The sequence below is a fragment of the Rhinatrema bivittatum genome, chromosome 4 (genome assembly GCF_901001135.1).
Source record: "Rhinatrema bivittatum chromosome 4, aRhiBiv1.1, whole genome shotgun sequence".
NCBI lineage: Eukaryota > Metazoa > Chordata > Amphibia > Gymnophiona > Rhinatrematidae > Rhinatrema > Rhinatrema bivittatum.
In genome coordinates this window covers 21133689-21153538 of record NC_042618.1, presented here as the reverse complement: position 1 = coordinate 21153538, position 19850 = coordinate 21133689, and the positions used below count along the sequence as shown (strand labels likewise).

Genomic DNA, 19850 nt, shown 5'->3' with positions numbered 1-19850 from the left:
CAACAAAAAAACGTTTTCTGAAATTCAAGGTCACTCTACATTTTGGAAGAGCACTTTTTTTTTAAATTTTAATTCAAACTTTTTGTTTTTACTGTGTATTCCCTTAATAAACAATACATCTCCAGGAACCCATATCCTGTCCGTATCCATTCACAATAGGGCCAGACCTAATAAAACTGGAAGATCGCTTTTAAACACACTTTCTGGGAAATGGAGCCATCAGAGCAGCCTAGGCTGCGAGCACTGGGCTTTTTCTCAGGCACAGAATGGGAAAAACCCTTCAATACGCCTGGCGCCCTCTTCTGCCAAGCAAGCAAAAGAGCGACACAATCACCGCATCAGCTACAACTTTAGAAAAAAAAAGCACACCATTCTTTTTTTTAATAACCTACCAACATTCTCCGTTTCCCTTTTAGTTCTTTTTTTTTTTTTTTTTAAATAACCTGCCAACATTTTCCGTTTCTCTTTTAGGTCTTTATTCTTTTTTTCCCCTTTAAGAACATAAGAAATTGCCATGCTGGGTCAGACCAAGGGTCCATCAAGCCCCAGCATCCTGTTTCCAACAGAGGCCAAAACAGGCCACAAAAACCTGGCAATTACCCAAACACTAAGAAGATCCCATGCTACTGATGCAATTAATAGCAGTGGCTATTCCCTAAGTAAAATTGATTAATAGCCGTTAATGGACTTCTCCTCCAAGAACTTATCCAAACCTTTTTTGAACCCAGCTACACTAACTGCACTAACCACATCCTCTGGCAACAAATTCCAGAGCTTTATTCACTAAAGGGGAAGGGAGAAAGAATGACAGGCAAAGACCTGGAATTCATTCAGTACTCTAAAGACCACTGAACAACCCGAACAGATGAAACGGTCTCACCAAAGAAGAACACGAGCCCCTAGCACCTCTCTCTTTTTAGCTTCCAGTATGCGCTCGGCCCTCCAGGTGATTGCGGCGGGGAGCAGGAGCCACGGCGACTCGTGGGGGGCCCCGTATCCCAAGTATCCCAGTCTCCATCAAAGCGCGCCGCAGTATAAACGGCCCGGCAAGGGCTGTGCACTGGGAGGGGGGAGAAGACGCTCGAGAAAGGGCTCAATGGGCGTTCAAAGGCAGGCGAGAACGTTAAAATGCGCGCGCGCCGGCGAGGCCTAGCGCAACCGCCCCAGCGCCCATCCCCCTCCATGGCCACCTACCCCGCCGCAGACCTTCGCCGAGCCCGCCGCACTTTCATCGAGGAGTCGCCGGCAAAATCCCCCGACCCGTCAACGCGGCGCCCGGGCCCCCGGAATCCATCCGGTTCCCCCTCATGCCGCCGCCATCTTCAGCGCTAGAGGTGAGGGGTGAGCGGCGCGTACCATCGCCGGGGGGGAGTCGTCGCCGCAAATGCTGCTGGAGGAGCCTACCGACTCGTTTGAAACGTAAGGAACACGGAGTCGCGCTAGCTGAAGGTACGGTGTGTTTTTTTTTTTTGTTTTTTTTTAAATAACCTGGGCGCTCGTGTGCTATTAAAAAGGGGCGCTCGTGTCCCGCCTGCCTCACTTCTTACTCCCGCCCCCCTGTAAATTGTGAGCGAATGGTGTCTCCCTCTCCTCTAAGTCTGGAGGTGAGCGCCAGGGCCTAACTCGCGCCAGTGGTCGGAGGTGAGTGCTGGGGGGGGATCCTAGGTTTACCCTTCCTTATTATCTATCTGGAAAGCGGGTGCCGGTGTGTGGTTGGGGAATCGCCCGAGACGTCCTATTGGGGTCGCTGGCTCTCGCTGAAATACGGCTTGGAGAATCCGTTTGGGGTCCCGTCCCTAAGTGCCCCAGAGAAAATGGAGCGGGCTGACCCTTTCCCCTCCACCCGAATGTGGCTGTGCATCCTCACAAGCCGGGGGGGGTGAGCCGAGCCGAGCCGATGCCTCGGAGAGATCACGGGAAGTCCGGGCCGATCACTCGGAGACTTTCGCATAGAAAGATGTCGGGTACTTGTGACCTTGCTTGGCCTGTGTTGGAAACAGGATGCTGAGCTCGTTTTCTTATGAACCCTTTGCTTAGAGGGGAGGTGAGCCGGAGACCTAGGGAGGTTCTGCCCTAGATCAGTGGCATTCAGTCTCTTTGGTTTTGGGAGCCAGTTTGGCGATTAGCGAAATCTGAAGACTGAGTCTAATGCTTTTGGTTTTGTTTGTATCCAAAATGTTGTGTGACTAGTAATTCCAGTTAACTTTGTCTAGGGCAGTTCAGGCCCTGCTATAGGGTAGTAGGAATCTTCTAGTAAGGGGAGTGGATTTAGTAAGTAAACGAAAGGTGGGTCCATCCTCCTAAGGCAGAGCTTCCCAGCTGTCACCCCAAATGGGTGACAAGATGCCCCTCTGGGATTCCAAGTGCCTCAGACAGCGAGCAGCGCTCATCAGGTGCCAGAAGCAACAGGCCTAAGAGCCAGAATGCACTCATAGTCCCTGCGGTGGCCCTGCGCTTGCATACGTTTTTGTGGTACAGCAGGCAGCCCCGAGCAAGGTCATGTTGACGGAGTGTGCCAGTGGCGTGATTGTTGGAGGGGAATTGCACCCGTGCTAATTGTCAGGTCAATACAGTAAAGTGCGGCCGCGGTTACCCTGCTTCTAACCCGCCTTCTACTCACAATTTGGCTGTGTTAGTCCAACCTGTGAGTCACTATCCCCTTTAACCCATTCTTACTGCCTCTTTAAATCAACGAGTAACCCCTTCCGCCCGCGGCATGTATATGAGATGTAAACGATCGGATTAGCTATTCCCCCCCCCCCCCCCATTCAGTAACACGTGCCCCGACTATCGCTTTTTTAACCTGCAGTTTAGCCGCACGTTTAACCTGCTAATTTACCGCCTACCCCTACCCCTGCATTAGAGGCAGGGGTAAGGGTAGACGGCAAACTTTCCCCCAAAAGAACCTAAAATCCCCTCCTCCAGAAGCGACTCGACATGTAAAATATGTGAATAAGTGTAACCAACTTACGTTTTGTTTTTTTCAGCCTTCTCTGCCGTCCTCAGGAGGGGGCAGCCGGCGGCGAAAGCGGCTTCCAGCGGCCCCCGCCGGCGAAGACGGACGAATGCACGCCCATAGTGCACGGGCGCTCAAGCCAATGAAAGCACATGGACGGGCGTGCGTGATGTACGCCGCAATGTCACGCATGCGCGTTCATGTGCTTTCATTGGCTTGAGTGCCCATCAATTTGGGCGCTCTAGCCAGCGAAGTGCATGACGACACGGCGTACGTCACGCACGCCCGTCCATGTGCTTTCATTGGCTTGAGCGCCCGTGCACTACGGGCGTGCGTTCGTCCGTCTTCGCCGGCGGGGGCCGCTTTAGCCGCTGGCTGCCCCCTCCGGAGGACGGCAGAGAAGGCTGAAAGGGCTGAAAAAGAAACAAAAAGTAAGTTGGTTACACTTATTCACATATTTTACATGTCGAGTCGCTTCTGGAGGAGGGGATTTTAGGTTTTCTTTGGTTAAAGTTGGGATCCACTTCTGGTGCCTGTCATTTGAAATGACAGGTACCAGTGCACCCAGGATACTGTATAGGCGCTGTATAAAGCGCCTATACAGTAAAATGGGTTGCGCGGGCCTAACACTTCACGGACGCTTCTTGGATGCGGCTTGCATTTGCAAGCTATTTACATACAGTATCGAGCGGTAGGTGAGCCGGACTGTGCGTGCGGCAAAGGCGGGTGCGCCCGGCCCTAACGCAGCTCTTCCTACCGCTCCGTACTGTATCGGTCTGTGTGTTTGTTTTCTGGAGTCATTTGAATTTTCAAGTGCTATTATATGGGGGGGGGGGGGGGGATTCAGGACTTGTTGCTGAAGGAGGTTGCGGAGAAGTTGTGCTGGGGTAGTATGGAGTCCGTGCCAGTTTTGGAATTCTAATACTAGATTGGGAAACTTCCAACCACCTGGAGAAGAGTTGTCCTGGGCCATTTCTGCAAGTCCTGTGTAAACAGAGGGAGTATGTGCTTCTCCCCCAGGGACTGGACAGTAAAGAGCTCTAGGAAAAAGTGTGGATGCCTTAGAACTCCAGCATAAGAATTGTGAAAGTAAACCTTGAGGTTTTGTTTTTTTTTTCTATTGTGTGCTGTTTTCTATAGCTCTATTTTGTATTGGCTTGAGCAAGAGAATATTTTCCCTGCCTATCATTGGGCTTTAACATTTTCTGTGAACTTTCTATTTTGGAACCTACATCTGTGTGGGCTGAGTACTTTTTGTATTGGGTTTTGTGTGGTGGTGAAATCCTCTGTGGCATTGTAGGAATTTCCTGCCCCCATTCCACAGAACTCGGAGGCTTTTTTTTTCTTCTTTTTCCCACCCTGTAAGGGATCCAGGGCTCTTCAGGAGTAGGAAGGTAGCCTCTTTTCTGAAGGGGGATTACATCTGTAACGTTCTAACAACCACACTAAGATGCCCTATGGAGGCTCATGTTACTCCTGATCCATAAGTTGGTATTTATTTTATTTATTTTTAGATTTTTATATACCGGTGTTCCTATATGAAATAAAGATCACATCGGTTTACATTGAAACAGAACATGAAAATTGCCAAAAGGCATTACATAGAACAAGGTTATGAAACTTGGAACAGAGTACATAAGTTCAAAATTTAACAATAACGTTGTAACATTGATGACCAAAAGATAAAGGAAAGAAAAAGACTTAAACAATTAAGTTGACAGGTCTTATTGAGCATAAAAATTATAACGTATAAGTGAGAAAGTCTCAAGTGTCCTGCAGCAAGAGATTAGATACCGAAGTAGGTAGTGGTATGGAAAATGGGGGTTTGTGAAGAAGATATGCTCTTGCTGGTTGGAGGGGAAAAAATGATGATCATGGTCCTGGAAAAGCTTGGCTAAAGAGCCAGGTTTTAAGTTTTTTTTTTTGAATGAAGAGTGGCAGAGCTCAAGCCGAATGTCTGGTGGGAGCGCATTCCATTGAATGGGGCCTGCTGTAGATATGGCACGTTTATAATGCGAGGATTTTGTTGAAGGTACATAGTGTGCCTTTATATGCTATCTCTGTGCAAGATAACAGAGCACTGCTGAGAGGACAATATTGACTGTTGTGAGCCATGTAGGAATACCTTTAGACTGCAGGACACACTGGCTGAGATATGCACATGTGAAAATAACCCCAGTTCTATGGACTGCATCGTCCCATTTATAGAAATGTGGTAGCCATGTTAGTCCAACTTTCTTACCATGTTCAAATTCAAGAGACGTTTCATATGATTAGACATCTGTTGCAGAGTATGAGGTCAGCTGGGTGCCTTAAAATAAAGGTGTTCTGAACTGAGAGACATGTGGGAAATGAAGAAAAGGGGTAACCTGTTCAGAGTGGCAGTTACTGACCTATAAAAATTAAATTTGTTGGGCAGACTGGAGGGGCTAGCTAGGCCTTTTTTTTTTTTTTGCCATCATTTAGCTATGTTACTATATGTTGAGGCAGAAACTTCTTTAGGTAATTTAAATATGCTTATTTCTGCACATATGCACTTCCAGTTCTGTACATCAACTGGGTTTCCTGTGGATGTCTGCTTGAGTTTTCTTAGGACCTTAGGATTTAATGATGTACACAAAACAGAAGGAAACATTCAGTGAATAGTTTACATAGGAAAACAAGAATTACTATACTGGATCAGACTGAGGGTCCATCAAGCCCAGCATCCTGTTTCCAGTAGTGGCTAATACAGGTCAGAAGTACCTGGCAGGATCCCAAATAGAAGATAGGTCCCAGGCTGCTTGGCTTTTCTCAAGTCTGTCTGGATAATAGTTTATGGACTTCCAAGAACTTGTCCTAACTTTTTATAAACCCAGCTATGCAAGCTGCCTTTCCCACATTTCTGGCAATAAATTCCAGTTTAATTGTGCGTTCGTGAGAGAATTTACTGATTTTTAGTAAGATGCACATTAAAACACTTTATGGCATGTCCCCTGATTTTTGTATTTGAAAGAGTAAGTAACTGATTCACACCCATTCTATTCCACTTATGATTTTATATAAATGTGACAGCAGGGGGAAAAACCCCATAAGGCCTGTGTAGACTACCCTTCCACACCAGCTGCTCTGCTGTACAATCCCTACCCTGCTCTGAGATCCTTGTCCTTGATAACACTGAAATGCTGGAGGATTTGGTAGAGAAATGGAAAAGAATACACAAGAATAAAATGTTCTGCTCTTGAAGCAGATTTTGTTTTTAATTGGCATGAAGTGCTACTACATTTTGTATTGTAAATTAAAATATATTCTTGAGAGTAAGAAATTAAATAGAACTAAAAATACTTTCTCTGAGAATCAAATTTTATTTTCTTGAATTACTGCTCCAATGAGTTTAGGGACACCTGGTTTACTTTTCAAGAGAGAGGGCCACACAGGGCATTTAAATCTCTGAGAAGGGATGAGGGGGAGTGGCAGCCTCAAGAGTTTGGTGAGCTGGGGGGGAGAGGAGAGCTCACCTGAGAGTTGTTTGCTGAGAAGGGGGTTTTGGGGTGGGGGAAGCTATGCCTGGCCCTTTTGGTGATTTGGAGTGCTAGGGAAGGCAAGGGGCAGGTTCCCAGGGATGCAGATAGTGTCAGTAATATTTATACACTTCCCCCCCCCCCCCCCCCCCGAGTTGGCAGCCCTGCCCCCTTGTCTCCCCAACCCTTCCTAATATGTGCCCAGCTAGGGAAGTGTGGGGTGGAGAGGGTGGATGGGAGTACATAAGAGCATAAGTTCTGTACATACCCAGATCAGTCCAGACCAGTGGGTTATGGAGTCAGAACAAAGCTTCAAGGCACTGGTATCCCAAGTGTGCCACCTGCAGCTCGGCAGTATTTCTCTGACTCCAGCAGATGGTGGTCATGTATACCTGCAGCTCTGTGTGAGACGGATTTTTCTTGCTCCCCGAGGTGCTAGGTTCAGTGTCTGGACCATCCCTCGGTGCGGAGGGTTGGTTACCCCTGGCGGTGCTAGCCCGTGTGATTCCAGGTCCCCTGATAGCCAGGAGACTGGCTCCCTCAGCGAGCCGAAGGCTCCCCTTAGTTTCTGCGGTACAGAGAAGTAGCTCCTTTGGGGATTTTTTTCTATTATTCTTCGCTTAGGCTTTATATTTTTCTGTTACTAGAAGTTTGTTTAAAAAAACAAACAAACAGTTCCAAGTTCCCTGTTCACCATGGCTCCTGGGGTAAATCAGTCTGCCTGGTGGTGCAGAGCCAGGCAGACCCCTGAAGACGAGGGGAGAGTGTTTCAGCCCTGGTAAAAACCTCCGAAGACATTTTAGGCTCCCTGCCTCATTTTTACCGCCGGCTCCGGAGCTATTTTTACCGTGGTGGCCATTTTGGTGGGTTTTTTTCTTTTCGACCTCCCATGCGGCTCCCCAGTGTTCCTGGGGCCGATTTTTGCTGCATTTTTGGTGGGGGTCACCAGGGCTGGGTGGCAGCACCTGTTTTCTTCCGGGGGGGGGGGGGGAGTTATATACCTTTTTTTTTTTTTTTTTGCAGGAGGAACATGGCAGAAACTCCTCTGGTGGAACCCTGTAAGGCTTGCAGGGGATGGTCAGATTATTTAGACCCCCCTGTCACTGTGCACTGGGTAGGGAAGGGGCCTCAGACAAGAGGACCAAACCTAAAAGGTCTGCATGTCAGGCTTGGCGGCTGGGCCTAACAGAAGGAGCCCAACCCACACTGCGCACCTTGTGGAAAAGGTCTCCCAGGATGACTCTCCCCTGCTGTCCCCCACTGCGTAGACTGAGACCAGAGGAATCGAGAGATACGGGACTGGGGGGATTTTCACTGGAATTTGTCCTGTTCATGCATGAAGCATTTCTGGCTCGCGAAGCACAGAGCCCACGATGGGAGCATGGGAGTTCCTAAGCGTCCCCATCTGCGAACTGACAGTCGTCCATCCAGGGCAACTTTGGCTCGGGAGGATCTAGCAGGTGCAGTTGACCAGCAGGGGAACAACTCCATTCTGCCCCCGAGGGACACTGCTACAGATCAGGGTGAGGTCCCTCCAGACATAGATGAGGGGGACGAACCCTGCGTGGTCCAGTTGTTTAAGAGGGAGGAATTGTGCCCCCTTATTCCCCAGGTGCTTGAGGAATTGGGGGTGAGACCCTTGCTAGAAGATTCCGACAGTGAGGGAGTGAACCCAGTCCTGGATGGTCTCTGGGGGTCCACCTAGTGCTTTTCCCATCCCAAAGAAGATTCAAAAGCTCATCAGCCAGGAGTGGAAATCCCCGGAGGCAGGGCTTGTCAGCCGGGCGATGCAAAAACTCTACCCGCTAATGGAGGAACATTTAGAACGCCTCAGGGTACCTAAGATGGATGCGGCTGTATCAGCGGTGACCAAGAAGACCAACCATTCCAGTGGCGGGAGCGGCTGCTCTCAGATGTGCACGACCGCAAGCTGGAGCTGCATCTGAAGCAGGTGTTTGAGGTCTCCTCCTTAGGATTTTGGGCGGCGGTTTGTGCCAGCATGATGCAAAGAGCATGTTTGTTGGATTCAAAAACCACAGGACCCATCGTCTTCTGGGACTTTGTCAGCTTCGGAGGCTGCGATAGCATATGTGGTGGATGCCTTATATGACTTTGCGTTCGGTGGCCCGGATTATGGTCTCCTCAGTGGCAGCTCGGCGGCTCCTATGGCTCCGCAGTTGGGCAGCGGATGCTTCTTCCAAGTCGCAACTGTGCAGTCTGCCTTTTTGAGGGAAGTTGCTGTTTGGAGAAGATTTGGATCAGCTGATGAAATCTCTAGGGGATTCCAAGGGCAATAAACTTCCGGAAGATAGAAAGCCCTACAGGAAATCATTTGGTCCTCTATCCTGTTTTCGGGATTTCCGAAAAAGCAGGTCGGGGAGGAGTGTTCCACCCTCTGGTTCCAGACAGACCTCTTCCCATACACAGTCCTTTCGCAGCTCCAGTCGTCCTGCCAGAGGTGGTTTCGGTCAGGGAATGACTGGGAAGCCTGCCCAATGAAATCAGGCCTGCCCACTCCTCAGACGGGATGATTGGGGGCAGGTTGTCCCAATTTTGAGGAGTGGGCCAGGATCACCTCCGATCGCTGGGTGTTGGAGGTGGTAAAAGAAGGTTATGCCTTAGAATTTTCTCGGCCTCTCGTGCCAGCCTTTGTGGAATCGCAATGCATTTCCAGCAACAAGCGAGCTGCAGTAGAAGACACTCTACAAAGATTGCTAGCCCTGAATGCTATTGTCTCCGTGGCGTCCGGGGGATGGCACTCCATTTATTTCGTGGTTCCCAAAAAAGAGGGCACTTTCCGACCCATCCTGGACCTACAGAAGGTGAATCGCTGCTTGAAGGTGCCCCGTTTTTTCAAATGGAAACACTTCGAACCGTCATCGCAACAGTTCAAAAGGGGAGAGTTCCTCGCCTCCTTGGATCTCACCAAGGCTTATCTACACATCCTGATTTGCAGCGCTCACCCAGAGATTCCTATGATTCAAGATCCTGGGTCAGCATTTTCAGTTCCAGGTGCTGCTGTTCGGACTGGCGACAGCCCCGTGCACCTTTACCAAGGTGATGGTCGTTGTGGCAGCAACCCTCTGGAAGGAAGACACAGTGGTCCATCCTTACCTCGAGATTGGCTGATTCGAGCCAAGTCGGAAGAAGAAGGCGAGCGGACGGTTCTTCGTGTGATCCATTGTCTCCAGTCCCTAGGCTGGGTAATCAACAAAGCGAAAAGTCATCTGAATCTGTCACAGTGTCTGGCGTATTTGGGAACTTGTTTAGACACACTCCAGGGCAGGGTGTTTTCTCACGAACGACAGGATGTACAAATTGCAGCAACAAGTGTGTTTCTTGTTACAGCTTCCAATCCCCAGAGTGTGGTATTACCTACAGTTTTGGGGTTCATTGTTTCGACGTTGGAATTGGTGCCTTGGGACTTCGCTCACCTGAGACCGTTGCAGAGAGATCTACTGTCGCGGTGGGACCCAGTGTCTGAGCAATACCAGTTGCCCCGCCTTTGTCGCAGCGAATCAGATCCAGCCTGCAATGGTGGCTGTCGGAAGACAACTTACAGAAGGAGATGCTTCTCGAAGTCCCAGATTGGGTGATCGTGACAACTGATGCGAGCCTTCAAGGCTGGGGAGCAGTGTGCCTCGGTCATGCAGCGCAAGGAACCTGGTCCTTACCTGAACGGCTGTGGTCTATCAATCACCTAGAGACAAGAGCAGTCCGCAAAGCATTGTTGGCATTCCAGTCCCTGGTGCAGGGGAGAATGCTTTCAGTCTTCTCGGACAACTATATCTCAATCGCCAGGGAGGAACCGGGTGTCTGGCCGTGGCACAGGATGCACACCTCCTCTTCGCTTGGGCCGAGCTTCATCTGGAAGGCATCTCAGCCTCTCATGTGGCAGGCGTGGACCAACATGCAGGCGGACTTCCTCAGTCGGACTCCCGGGGACTGGGAACTATCCCAGGAGGGTTGGAATCACATTTGTGCCCAATGGAGTTCCCCCCAACTGGACCTCTATGGCAACCCGTGTCAACGCCAAGATGGACCGGTTCTTCAGCTGAAAGAAGGAAATTGGGGCAGTAGGAGTAAACGCCCTAGTCTGCAAGTGGCCAACCGGAATCCTCCGGTATGTCTTTCCTCCATGGCCCCTGATTGGGCATATTCTCCTGCGCATAGAGGACCATCCTGGTTCGGTAATTCTGGTGGCACCAGAGTGGCTGCGGCGGCTGTGGCTTGCAGACCTGGTACGGTTGGTGACAGATGGCCCGCTACGCCTAGCTCATCTGCTGAACCTCCTGGAAAAGGGCCCATTTTTCGGATCGGGAGGATCACTTCTCTCTCGCAGCCTGGTGTTTGAGAGGCAGCGGTTACGGATGAAAAGTTATTCGGAACAGGTGATTTCCACCCTGCTTCAGTCTAGGCGCCCTCGACATCTGTGGCATACGCTAGAGTATGGAAGATGTTTGAAGTCTGGTGTGACCAGCAGGGTGTAGTGCCGTTGTTGGTGACTATTCCTCAGGTCTTGGGATTTTATGCAGCAGGGATTATCTAAAGGTTTGGCTTATAGTTCCCTGTGTGTTCAGGTTTTGGCCCTGGGTTGTTTCCTAGGGCGGGTAGGTGGCAGGCCTCTAGTCTGTCTGTTTCCTGAAAGGGGTGAAGCACCTTCATCTTCCTCTTCGTAAGTTTTATGCTTGGAGTGGAATCTCAATCTGGTGTTGAGGGCGCTTTGTGATCCCCCCCCCCCCTTTGAGCCTCTGAGACACGCTTCCTTAAAGGACCGCCCCTTGAAGATGGTGTTCTTGGTGGCCATCTGTTTCCTGTAGGGATCCCTTCCTTTGCATCTCGGCTGATAGGGTGTCCCTACACATGGCACCTTCTTTTTTTTTTTTGCCAAAAGTGGTGTCTGCCTTTTCATGTTAACGAGTCTGGAGTTACCCGGATTTCCTGATAGGGCTTGTGACCCCGCTATGGGAGGAGATCTTCATCTGTTAGATGTCCGCCAGATTCTCCTTCGATGTTTGAAGGTCACTAACTCTTTTTTTGAAAATTGGATCACCTTTTTTTTTTTTTGTGTGCTCTTTGTAGGTCCATAGAAAGGTGAAAAGGCACCCTTGGCTCACTGGCTGAAGGAAACAATTTGCTTGGCCTATATCAGGAAGGATTGCACTGCCCCGACCGCTTTAAAAGCGCACTCGACGAGAGCGCAAGTGGCTTCTTGGGTGGAGTGTCAGTTGTTGCCTGAGGAGATTTTGTAGAGCTGCAGTCTGGTCTTCCCTGCATACCTTCACAAGGCATTACCGTCTGGATGTCAGGGATCCAGACCAAGTGCTTTTTGGGGACATCGTTTTGCGGGCAGGTCTTTTGGGTTCCCGCCCAGTGTAATGTGGCTTTGGTACATCCCACTGATCTGGGTATGTACAAGAAAGGAAAATTGGTTCTTACCTGCTAATTTTCGTTCCTACCCTCCACAGCAGCCAAAAACTCCTCATGGCTGTGCTGCAGCCTGTCTCCATGTCTCTGGCCCAAGTGGATTCACCTGCATTACCTATGCTGCTGGTAGCAGCAGAATGTGCCCCCAACGTTGCTACTGCAGGCTGGATCAAGCTTCTACTGTTGCTGGGAGGGAAGGGGCATGACATTCAACCAAGGGGTGCATGTGGCTCTCCTTCTATAGGTTGGGGGGGGGGGCCTCTAGAGTCAAAGGTGGTCATTTTGTTCATAAAATGAATCTGAATTGATACTCCCTGCTTTAATAGCTTGGCTCTGAGCATCTTGCATGAGAAACTGAATGGAATAGGTCCTGCTGACTGGATAAGTTCTTGGAGAAGTCCATTAACTGCTATTAATCAAGTTTACTTAGGGAATAGCCACTGCTATTAATTGCGTCAGTAGCATGGGATCTTCTTGGTGTTTGGGTAATTTCCAGGTTCTTGTGGCCTGGTTTGGCCTCTGTTGGAAACAGGATGCTGGGCTTGATGGACCCTTAGTCTGACGCAACAAGGCAATTTAAGAACATGCCATACTGGGTCAGACCAAAGATCTATCAAGCCCAGCATCCTGTTTCCAACCGTGGCCAATCCAGGACATAAGAACCTGGCAAGTACCCAAAAACTAAGTCTATTCCATATGACCGTTGCTAGTAATAGCAGTGGCTATTTTCTAAGTCAACTTGATTAATAGCAGGTAATTGACTTCTCCTCCTCCAAGAACTTAACCAATCCTTTTTTAAACACATATATACTAACTGCACTAATCACATCCTCTGGCAACAAATTCCAGAGTCTAATTGTGCGTTGAGTGAAAGAACTTTCTCAGATTAGTTTTAAATGTGCCCCATGCTAACTTCATGGAGTACCCCCTAGTCCTTCTTTTATCAGAAAGAGTAAATAACAGATTCACATCTACTCATTCTAGACCTCTCATGATTTTAAACATCTCTATCATATCTCCCCTCAGTCGTCTCTTCTCCAAGCTGAAAAGTCCTAACCTATTTAGTCTTTTCTCCTAGGGGGAGCTGTTCCATTCCCCTTATCATTTTGGATGCCCTTCTCTGTTCCTTCTCCATCGCAATTATATCTTTTTTGAGATGTGGCGACCAGAATTGTACACAGTATTCAAGGTGCGGTCTCACCTTGGAGCGATACAGAGGCATTATGATATTTTCTGTTTTATTCACCATTCTGTTTGCTTTTTTGACTGCTGCAGCACACTGAACCGACGATTTCAATGTATTATCCACTATGACGCCTAGATCTCTTTCTTGGGTGGTAGCTCCTAATATGGAACCTAACATTGTGTAACTATAGCAAGGGTTATTTTTCCCTATATGCATCACCTTGCACTTATGTTCCAGTAATGAATTGCATGTCCCTTGTTTAGTGTTAACATAGATTCCATCCATTGGGTTTAATGTGGTAAAGATTTTTTTTCTGTGGGGGTGGAAATGCTTGGTACATGTGGCTCATTGATAGAAATGTTCTCACCCCCCCCCCCCCCACACACACAAGCTCCAGTCTGTCCCTCTGCCACATGTGTGGGGGGTCTCAAGATGCATATGTTCAGGGGTAGAAATATATTTTAAAGTCAGGCACAACATTTAGGAGTCTGGGAAATGTTACATTTTTCTCACTCTTGTTCGTTTTTTTTTTTTTTGTGTGTGTGCTTTTCCTCTTTGTGTTGGTTTTCTGAATTTTAGGTAGCAGGTGGCCTAGTTCTGGACTATTTCCAGCCCTGCATGCATTTTAGGTAGAACATATCATTGTTGGAGTCAGCTTGTCCTTCTTTCCGCCTCTATAACTTCTTTGTTTCTTTCCCTCTAGCCACCATGGTGAACATAGTGAGTTTCGTGCGGGAGCACTGGGTAAACGTTTTGGTCCCTCTCGGATTTGTGATTGGCTGGTATTGGGACAAAAAGAATGATGAAGGCCTGACTGCCTTTAGAAACAAAAGCGTATTGTACAAGAGGTAAGTGCATGCCTGCTTCAGAATGGCCAGTGGCCACCAGTTCTTACCAGTTAGTTATGTCATTACTTTTGTCTCTGATTTTACAAAGAGTAAATGAATGGACATTTCTGCAAGTTAGCCCACAATAAAAGGATACAGTCCTCTAAAGCTGTTTACAATTTTTATTTAACTTTTAGTTTGGTTTCATGCTGTCGTTTTGCCCTAATGGGTGACTTGGGTGAAAGCAGGGTTTTCTTGATCTATAGGCTCTGGTGATAGAAGAGGATCACCCCAAGCCAAAAATAGCAATTTCTTTTCCCCAATGGCTATGTAAATCATCTAAATACCAACTTGCTTGTTGCTTCCTAGTTTGGTGGTTTTGATCTCCTTCCTCTTTTGTTAGAAATAAATCTTATTTCTGATTTGGACCCTATTTTGGTAAAAGGTGTGCACCTTTTTCATGACAGCCACACTCTCTTGTCTTTTTTTTAAAAATCTCTGTCCTTGCGTGCATGCTTCAGTGGATCATGCTGTGCCCATAATTTGCATATTTGAGGTTTTGATGAGAATTGACATAGCAGCATCCGAATGTACTTATTCATAATGGTGTATGACCCTAAATACAGGGAACTTTTCAAAGTAAAAATTGTGGCAATGTGTTGAGGCTTTCCTGTTCCCTAGTGTTTTGAGTGGATGGGATTACAATATAAAGGATTTAACAGTGAAGAGGGTAACTTTTTTTTTTTTTTTTTTTTTATGGCAGTTTTTATTGTAAACCACTGTTTTTTCTTATGGTGTGGCATGTACATTTTTTTTAAACCAGTGATTTTACTGTTCTCAATATGAATAAAAAGCTGGTTTAATCTTCCTCTATGTAGAAGTGTAATAACTTTTCCTAAATTGGAAAGGGGAAGGTCTAGCATGGCCCTACAATTTACTTCAGTGAAAATAACCTGAATTTCTTCAAATTCCTGTTTTTTTCACTAGGGTAAAAGTACCAGAAAGTCCATGCATGGTTTTGATGTCCTCTGTTTTTCATTTCAAATTTGATTCATTTTTTTGTTTGGCTATTGTGATTGCTGTTACTTCACTTGAATATGTAGCAATAAGGGTCAGCAAATGAGCTGTAGGTGAGCCTGTTTTTATTGGCTAACTGAAACAATCTGTGACTAGCTTTTAAGAGTTATCAGTAACCAGATGAAAGCTAGCATCAGGTTCTTATTCAGAGAACACTGAAACTCCAGTGTATGGATAACACTATATATGCAAGTTCCTCACCCCTTGAGCATGCATAAGTTTAATCAGCAATCAGGTACTCGCCACAGGTCCAGTTCCAGGGTCATCTACTCCAGGCTCTATTCCGGTATGCGCACTTAGTGCCAAGTATCCAGTACGTCACATTAAGCATCACGGAGCTCACCAGGTCCAACAGCCATCTATACCCTGCCCCTCTTCTAGTTCTGAGGACGAACCCAGTCCCCGGGGTAGGATCAGTTCAAGCACAATGGCTAATGGTTTCTGGACTTTCTCCAGGAACTTGTCTAAACTCTCTGCTATGCTGTTTGCCTTGATCATGTCCTCTGGCAACAGATTCCACACCTTAATTATGTGCTGAGTGAAAAAGTGCTTTCTCAAATTTGTTTTAAACTTGCTATTGTGTTTTGTTTTGTTTTTTTTGTTTTTTTTTTATTTAGAAGACAGCATGTTAACTATATTACACTGTACAAAAGAGTATAGCTTCAACAACCACATAACCTTATTCAGGCATAAGTTCAATACAATGCTGTCAATTTCACCACATACACAGTAACCCCTTATAAAATAGAACTACCTCCCTTTACAACTTCAAATGTCTTATTCCCACAATGCAAAATATCCCAATTTCTTCAGGAACTCCCCCCACATACACACTTTAGGTAAAAAAAAAAAAAAAATCATGAAAAGCTTTCCAGGCTTGTACTCCAATTTTATCCACCTTGTTTTCCAGTTTGACATCTAATATTTCCAATTGCGTTAATTCTACCATCTTCTCACAAAGGTGGCAGGAGCTGTTATGACACTTCCGTGCTCTGAGAACCATTTTTATAAACTTCAGAGGGAGAAGAGAGAGTTTAAAAGAAATAACTTGCCCAGTAACAGGGGAGCTCCAGTCCTCCTTGGGATTCCCATGCTAATACTTGCTACTGATGAGTGTCCCCTTGTCCTAGTACTATCTGAAAGGGTAAATAACATTCCCGGTTTACCCATATCTTCTCCAGGCTGAAGAGCTGTAATGCATTTAGCCTTCCCTATAGTGGAGCTGGTCCATCCCCTTTCTCGTTTTGGTCACCCTTCATATTTTTTTTTTTTTTTCCCTTAAGAGTTCTGCTCGGTGTTTATTGCCACACCTTGTTAGGGTAATAATAGGAATTTAAATATGCTGCATATAGGCACATCTACCAATATTTTAACTTTCTTCTCTTCTTCCAGGGATTTGAAACCAGGTGAAGAAGTTACATGGCGTTGATGCCCTCAAGTGACATGGGATGTATTATTTTTAATTAAACTGTCTAATGTAACTTTTGCAAATGTTGCTTATTTGTCTTTTATATGAAAGAGGAGTTGTGGTCTGACCATCAAGCTTACTGATATGGAAGTATACGGGCCCTGAAAAGAATACAGCTTTTATTTATCTTCTGAAGTTGGTGCCCCTTTAATTGCCTCTTGTGGCTTTTATGACACACTTTTGAACACGTGCCCAGCAAACTTATTCTGAATGATACATTTTTTTTTTTTTTGCAGTAAACAGCAAAATATGTAAAGCTCAGAAAAGACTGAATTTTTTTTTCACTTTGCGATTTAGTCTGTGCAGAGGCAAATGGTGAAAATGAGCTTGTTTAAACTAACTAGTGCAGATAAATCACTTGTATACTCACAGGGGAAGGGTTTTTATAGTGAAATGTGCACACATGGACTGGGGAGCAAGGTGTACACTTGATTGGGTGTGGGGTGTCGTTCCCCCCCCCCCTGTTATTTTTCTAACCAAAATCCCATTTTTAGACACTTTGTAGAAAAGGGGAAGGTGGGCATGATTTTTATGATGTATAATATTGTGCTTCCTCTGTCCCTATTCTATAATTAAAATATTTTAACTGCCTTTCCTAAAATGCCAAAAAAGATGCACAGTAACACAAAAATTGTAGGCATTTGTACATACACTGCAAATACCAGTTTGGTAAAAACAAACCATGAAATGATGGGAAAAAAAAGCTAAAATGCATAACAGTAATTCTCAAATAGGATAACACATTTAATAAATAACTAATAAAATCAACTATAAAAACTAAAGTCAAGCCCCTTCCTAATCCTTAATCCTATACAAGTCAAAGGAAAATTAAGATCACATAGAGACCATAAAACTCTTACCAAGTGTGAGAATAGCTAGGTTTTAATAATGGAAATAGGTGGCTGTTAGAAACTTTATCATGTGATGTTTAGGGAGGATAATGCAAAACCAAGGTGCAGCAGATGAGAAGGCTCTGTTTTTGGTTCTGGTAACATGGACTGCACTGTGTTATGCAGTGTGAGGCACATCCAAAAAGGGGATAAGAGGAGAAGCTGAAATACAGGAGAGAATATATTGAGTGGTATGTAGTATAAACTATGACAAAACCCTCTTTACATGAAAATCCCAAGATACTGGAGTGCACATCTAAGGGTACATGTGTAGCCATGTTTGGTCCGGGCAAGAGCTGGATTCTTTGCAGGTTGTGAGACCTTTAATTGAACCAAGAGAAGAATTCAGTTTATTCTACATGAATGTTTGAGACCACAGTTTCCTCTTTCAGATATCAGCCCTTCTGCAGATATGATTTAACACTATAAAAATGTAGAGTAATGCATTCAGGCGGCAAAACCCCAAGGGAGAGTTACATTTATTTATTTTTAGTTTTTATATACCGATCTTCTTGCATTAGATACAAATCAAACTGGTTTACAAAGAACTTGCCAAAAAGGCGATACAAGGAACCATGAATGTAAAACGAAAAACTAAGGGTAACATAGTCAGATAGTTAACTGACCAGTTTAAAAACAATTAGAAATTACATATTGATAAAGGTCACAATAAGTGAAACAATCCAATACATTGTGCAAAGGATCCATTAGGAAGTGGGCAGTAAGAAGTTAAGAAGGGGATAAGGAATAGAAGAAAGATAAGCAAGATAAGATTAAAGGGTATATGAGGGTCTGTTCGAGAGAAAAATGAGAGGATTAATAACAAACTAAACCATACTAGTGGAGAGAAATGAGCAGGGAAGTGTTGAGAGAAAAAAATAAGAGGGACTTTGATTAGTTAGAATGAGGTTTCTGGAAACACAAGGTTGAATAACCATGTTTTTAGTTGTTTCTTGAAGGAGATGGGGCAAGGGTCCTGTCAGAGGTCTGGAGGGAGAGTGTTCCATTGACTGGGACCTGCGGTAGAAAAGGAGATTAAATTCTTCTACGCACAAAGGAAGAGCTGGATCTTGGAGTGATTTGTATCTGATCTTAAGGTGGTCAAACAGGTGCATAAGGCAATGGCAAAAGAGACACAGATGTGCTTGGCTGCATACAGAGGCATGGTGTAGCAGAAAAGGAGAGATATTGCCCCAGTATAGGTCCCTGGTAAGACCTTGCTTGGAATACTGTGTACAATGCTGGAGACCGCACCTTGAAAAGGATATAAACCACTCAGAATCAGTCTAGAGGCTGTCTACTAAAACTGTCAGTGGTCTTCATTCTTAAGCATATGGGGGATAGACTTTTAAGATCTAAACATACATACCCTAGAGCAGGGATGGCAAACTTCAGTCCTCAAGGGCTGCAAACAAGCCAGGTTTTCAGGATATCCACAATGAATATGCATGAGAGATCTGCATGCACTACCTCCATTGGATGCAAATCTTTCTCATAGAAACGAAATGACAGCAGAAGAAGACCAAACGGCCCATCCAGTCTGCCCAGCAAGCTTTCACACCTTGTTTTGTTTTTTTTTCTCATACTTATCTGTTACTCTTGGCCCTTAGTACCCTTATGGTTCTATTTCCCTTCCACCCCCACCATTAATGTAGAGAGCAGTGCTGGAGCTGCATCTAAGTGAAGTATCTAGCTTAATTGGTTAGGGATAATAACAGCCGCAATAAGCAAGCTACTCCCACGCTTATTTGTTTACCCAGCCTGTGCAGTTCAGTCCTTGTTGGTTGTTGTCTGCATAAAAATCCTCTTGCCTTCATTCCCCCTGCCGTTGAAGCAGAGAGCTACGCATTGAAAGTGAGCATGCGTGCTCATTGTGGATATCCTGAAAACCTGGCCTGTTTTGCGGCCCTCAGACTAGAGTTCACCATCCCTGCCCTATAGGAAAGGTGAGATGGGGGTGATGTGAAACATTTAAATATTGCTTAGGTTTGCATGCACAGGAAGCAAGCCTCTTAATGGAAAGGAGGCTCTAGAAAAATGGGTCATAGGAAGAAGTTAGACTCTAGTAATCTCAGGAAACCTTTCCTTACAGAGAGGATAGTGGATGCATGGAATAACCTCCAGTGAAGGCAATAGAGATGAGAACACTATCTGAATTCAAGAAAGCCTGGGCTAAATACAAGGGATGGCTGAGGGAGTGGTGGGACTATACAACTAAATTAGGTGGGTGGATGGGCAATTTTAATAGACCATAGTCTTTCTGACCTTTGATTCCTTAAGTGGAGGATGAGAGAGAAAAAGCAAAAATACTATTAAACACTTTTTGTGCAGTGCTAACTGAAGGAGTTGGGAAAAGAACTATAGATAAAACAGCAGCCTTATAAGCGGTAGAGAGATGGATGCTCTTGTGAAATGTCCACTTGGAACAGGCAGTGGGGCAGGATGGGCTTGGGTTTAGAAAAGTGTTATAGCTCCCCTTAATCTTCTATTTCCTCAGCCTTTTAAGGTAGGATTGTTTT

General features: G+C 45.8%; 2 protein-coding genes across 5 annotated transcripts in view; one reads left to right on the top strand and one right to left on the bottom strand.

Moving 5' to 3' along the window:
• The window catches only part of CPSF2 (cleavage and polyadenylation specific factor 2), an 87639-nt gene extending 86308 nt beyond the window's left edge, over positions 1-1331 (bottom strand). Inside the window, exon 1 of one of the 3 annotated variants that reach the window (XM_029597818.1) lies at positions 1195-1331. The gene's annotated coding sequence lies outside the window, so the exon portion shown is untranslated. The remainder of the gene's footprint in view (positions 1-1194) is intronic. The other 2 variants (XM_029597819.1, XM_029597822.1) reach the window with 2 other exon arrangements.
• On the top strand, positions 1293-16464 carry NDUFB1 (NADH:ubiquinone oxidoreductase subunit B1). Of its 2 annotated transcripts, none has more exons than XM_029597823.1 (3): positions 1293-1449; positions 13773-13917; positions 16366-16464. In XM_029597823.1, exons 1-3 carry the CDS (start codon positions 1308-1310, stop codon positions 16400-16402), a joined length of 324 nt encoding a protein of 107 aa, XP_029453683.1. In that variant the 5' UTR covers positions 1293-1307; the 3' UTR covers positions 16403-16464. The 2 variants fall into 2 exon arrangements, with proteins under 2 accessions (XP_029453683.1, XP_029453684.1); XM_029597824.1 differs by lacking the exon at positions 1293-1449 and adding an exon at positions 1502-1641.
• Positions 16465-19850: the final 3386 nt, after the last annotated feature.